Source organism: Colletotrichum jinshuiense, chromosome 5, assembly GCF_051148585.1.
Source record: "Colletotrichum jinshuiense chromosome 5, complete sequence".
Classification (NCBI taxonomy): Eukaryota; Fungi; Ascomycota; class Sordariomycetes; order Glomerellales; family Glomerellaceae; genus Colletotrichum; species Colletotrichum jinshuiense.
The window spans coordinates 2,857,227-2,861,993 of record NC_139312.1 but is presented as its reverse complement, the minus strand read 5'-3'; the positions used below and the strand labels follow the sequence as shown (position 1 = coordinate 2,861,993).

Here is a 4,767-nt window from a genome sequence, read left to right as displayed (position 1 = left end):
TCAGACCACTCCTTCCTGAGCGCAACCTTGCCCCCTTTCAAATGGGCAACCCTAGGCCCCGGCACTGCGGCGGCAGAGAATACATTACTCGGGGTCCCCTTGGACGAGAACCTGGCAAAGAAAAAAAGTATATTAATTACATCACGTGATTTCACTCGTCAGGCATTTCAACATCACAAAGTTGACCCCGCCAACTGCGCGAGGTGCCGTTTACCCCTCAGGACCCATCTCCTGCAGTCGCCGAATAGCATCACATCGTCAAGCAAGTCACCAAAGTATGGGGTCTGCGGAGCTAAGATAAAGTATTGGATGGAGTATCACATCTCTGTTCAATAGACACATAGATAAAGGCGTGAGTGGGCCGACGTACACCTCGACGCATCATTCCATAACCCTTCCTTCAAGTATAAAAGTTAAATATCCACGACGCCGGTGCCTTTCCCTTAAGAATCTCGTCCATCCAATGTCGTCCCTCGGTGTGGCCCCGTAGGCTTGTTCCAACCGGGTCGTCTAGCTAAAAAGGTAGATACGAGAAAGAAACATGGGAGTCATCCCTGATATATAGGCAAGTAAATAGATGTTAAGTAAATCGTGATCAGGGCCGACGCCCGTCATATAGCTTTTTTTTTTCTTTGGTTTTTTTTCTTCTTTTCGTTCTTAATCCTTCGTGGCATGCTCGTCGCCGAAGGGACTGCGTCCCCGCTCGTATGAGCTTGTCCTTTGAGACCGTCTATCGGGGCCCGCGGCGGCCTTCCTTGCAGCCTCCTCAATCACTGCGCTGAGGCTGTGGGTGCTGCGGACGGCTGCGGGCGTGGGCTCGGGGGGGTCAGAGAATGGGCCCTGGTCGACTGCCGGGCTGTCGTCAATGACAGTCACGGCAGACGTGCGAGGTGCGGCAGAAGTGGGAGGTGGAGGGGGGGTGCCGGGCACCGAGGCCTCGTCTGATGATGATGACGACTTGGATCCAACACTGACTTGCTTGGGACCGTTGCCGCTTCCCACGCGGACAACCTGCACTCTTTGCACAGGCGCGGCGGTAGCGGTGGTGGCGTTGTTGAGGAAGGTGGATCCCACACTGAAGGTGCTGTCCCGGCTTCTGGGACGACCGGCGGCGTACTTCTCGTAGTCGACGCTGGGCACCGGGGGAGTGTTTGTGCCGTTGGTGCCGACACCCATCGACTTGACACTGACCACGGCAGCCTTGGCACGCATGCCGGTCTGAGCGGGTGCGACGACAACGGCGTTCTTGCCGTAAATGGTCGACGCAATGCTAGGAGCGATGCTGGAACGAGGAGCGTACGAGGTTCTCGCAACGGAGGTTCGGTCCGAGTAGCCGGAGATGCCAGAGTAGGTGGAATCGCGGAGCTCGCCCGGCACAAAGAAGTGCTGCTCCTCGTACGGGGACGGGCTGCTGCTGGCGGAGTTGGATGCGTGCATCGGGATGGGGGGGACGGGAGGGACGAGGAGGGTTGGCGACGTGGGCGTGGCGCGGTTCGTGACTCCGGGGATATAGGCGATCTGGATTATGTTGGAAGCGCGCGTAAGCACTGTCGAAGCAATCGAGTGAACGGTGTGTGTCGAGTCGCGGTTGGTCTGTCGTGGCTGGCCGGTGCTCTTCTCGTTGATGGTCTTCTCGTTCGACTCCTCGATGTAGGATTCCTGGATGATTGACTGGCGCTTGGTCTTGATGAAGAACCTCCAGACGAGGTAGGTGGCGATCGCGATGACTACGAGACCGCCGATAACACCGCCGACAATGGCACCCGTGTTAGGTTTGCTGCTCGACGAGGTCGATTTGCTGTCGTCCGTGACACAGATGGCCTGGGCACAGGTGCTGCAGGTCGGGATGGTGAATGAGCAGTACTCGTTGGATGAGCAGTTGTTGGGACATGTCGGGGCCTTGTCCTCGCACTTGAGGCAGCCGTTCTGGCGGGGAAGGATAACTGTAGTGGTTCTCATGTCAGCAAGGACTCCAGGTGAGAGGGTGATGGCGGCGGCTGGTCACATACCAGCACGCAGCTCCTCGAGCGAGCGGAGGTGAAGGTTAGGGTCGAATTGAGCCATGATTGCTATCGGTCTGGCTCTGTGAGAATGAAGGAATAATCGGCAGCGCGGGTCGAGGGATGTCGATCTTCAAGGCGAAACCGTCTGGCGTAAAAGCGTCGATCGGTTCGGGGGTGCGATCAGACAGTCAAGCCGGGCGGTCCGTCGGTCGTTGCGAGGGAAACAGGTTGGATGAGGGAATGGCGATAGATATATCGAATTGAAAACAAACGTCGCCTCGATCAGATCCGCAGTCTTGGAATGGACGCGCAAAGAGGCTGGTGTGTTGGCGTGGCGTGGACTGGAATGAGCGGGCTGATCTGCGAGGTATTTCGGGGAGAGGGCTCGGCAGGCGGTAGAGAGAGAGACAGAGAACGTAGTTGGGTAACGAGTGGACTGGGAGACTAGCTCAGTATTGGGTGGTGGAAAGAGGCGATTAGACGAAAGACATCAACGGCGGTTGTTGGTTGTCGGCCGCAGATGGACGACTCCGGGCGGATTGAGGGTGGTTGAATCTCTTTTTTCTCGTCGACGGGATGTTTGGCTGGGTCGGAGATGGGGAACCTGGAGATGTTGGGTGGAGGAGGAGGAAGGGTGGTGAAAGAAACGAAAGTGAGCTGAGCAAGACACCGGTGCTGGCTGGGTCTGGGCTGGCTGAGAAGGGAATGGACGGGATGGGATGGGATGGGATGGGGGGGCGCAAGGTGAGATGGAGAGAGGAGCGAAATGGGTTGCGTCCAGGCTGGGTTGGTCTGTTTCTCGCGGGCGTCGGCGGCGGCAGGCGGAGCGAGAGCTGAAAGGGGAGGGCCAAGAAGCAGAGAGTGGACAGGCACGGCGCCCGGTGGAGGACGAGGAGGAAAAGGCGCAGGTGGGAGGGCCTAGCGAATCTGCGGGACACAGGCACGAGATTGGGAGCGCAGGGATGGTGCTATTGGCGAAACCTGAGAGACGGGGGCTGATTGGCGGCAGCCGGCCGATGAGAAGGGCGAAAAGGGGGGCACTGCTCGCTTGTGGATCCCTTGATCCCCCCGACACCCCTGGCTAACAGCGGAGGGTCCAGGGCCTGGACTGTGCAGCCCGCCCATGGCACCCACATCCGCCCATCATCTCTTCGCCAAAAGCTGGACGGGCCAACCAAGGCTGTAAAGTGCTGTTAGAGTGCCCAGAAAGTAAGCCAGCCAGACCAGAGAGAACTCTGCCGCCGCCACATGTACTCCTCCCGCCCGTGGACGGCGGGAAGTACATGGCGGGTGCTGGATGCTGGCTTCAGTGGCAGGCCTGTGGGCATTTACACGCGCCATTTGCATCTGCCTGGCCCAATCAGCAGCCGGCGCCGAATTGGACTCTCCACCGCCTTACGTCCTCGACACCATCATCCCTCGCTGTTAAATCACGATGCAATTGAGCCATACGACATGGCCTACATGCATATGTACACACATCTACATTCATATACGCACCCACGCATGCATATCCGTCGCACATCCAGGAAATCCAAGAATGCATTTCCTCATCATGGCGTGCCCGTGACCACAAGCGAATGGCAGGCCGACGGCACGGTTGCTCCGCAGCCCGCCCAGAAAGACACTGGTAGTGGTAGTGAACCATGGCTGTCTAGCCTAATAGTAATGTTACTCGCCTATAGAACAGAGCTCGTGCGTCCCAACCCGACAACCGCGCCGCCATCCGATACGAGCGAGCGAGACCTGACACGGGCTTCCCTTCCAAACCGGCAAACGCAAACTCTGGAAATGCTCCCAAATGGGATGAACCGACTGTTGTCACGACCCCCCCCCCCCCCCCCCCCCCCAATTCCAAGAGGGGAAACAAAAAGGCCGCCGTATCCACGTTCCCACTGTTTCCAAGTTTCCGAACCTTCGAAACCCGGCCTCGTTTGGACAGAAACCTCCTGTTAAGCTTCCTCCTCCGCTCATGGGCGTCCACCCTCCGTCGTCGACGTCGCACCGTCGCAGCGTAGATGGGCCGGAGTCCGGATCCCCTCGCAGCCTTCTGGCGCCGTAGCTGCTCAGTCGGCCCATACCCGCGCCAGGAAACACCACGATTGCCGACCGCGCCCCCTTCCGTCCCCCCCTCGAGATCTAGAGATACGAACTCAACTGAAACGGATGGGGTTCAGTGGCAGCGACAACGGGAACGCATTGCGACTGGCACCACCGGGGCGACGAACATGCAGTAAAGCAACCGCAAGCCCGGACGGTAGTGACACACAAGCCGCCCCGTGTTGGACCTCCCTGCCGCATCGCATCGCTCGACTGGGAAAAAACCCACACTCGCGCTACTCGTGAACCATACGCTCTCCCTCCTTACCTGCCCGCACCCATTCCAACGTGCCCCTACCTATGAAATGTCCGATTCCAGTCGACCCAAACTGTCAGGGTCCTGTGACAGGACGGGGGTTCACAGAAGAACCACCTGGCTAAGCCCGTATCCTGAGGCATTTGGGCCCATGGCTTCGAAACGTGGGCGCTGGGAGAGAACGTGCGCTCTGAGCCAGGGGCCGTGGGCCATGAGCTCTAGACCACGCGATCTGCGCACTTTGGGATATTTCGTCTTGGCCCTTCCGCGAGGGACTCGGAGGATCTCTCTCTACCGCGAAGGGGAAAAAAAAGGGTTTGTGGAACCGGGAGAGGGAATGGGGAGGGGGCTTTGGGCGATCACTTCCAACTTCCAACTTCGGTTCATCCACCTGCCGCTTCCCACCCC

The 4,767-nt window shown here is 58.6% G+C and overlaps 1 protein-coding gene across 1 annotated transcript; it reads right to left on the bottom strand.

The window, feature by feature from the left end:
• Window positions 1-657: 657 nt before the first annotated feature.
• EsH8_V_000711 (uncharacterized protein) lies at window positions 658-2,064 on the bottom strand (the record flags this gene model as incomplete). The annotated part of the gene is made up of 2 exons (XM_083273227.1): window positions 658-1,943; window positions 2,010-2,064. 2 exons carry the CDS (start codon window positions 2,062-2,064, stop codon window positions 658-660), a joined length of 1,341 nt encoding a protein of 446 aa, XP_083125942.1.
• Window positions 2,065-4,767: the final 2,703 nt, after the last annotated feature.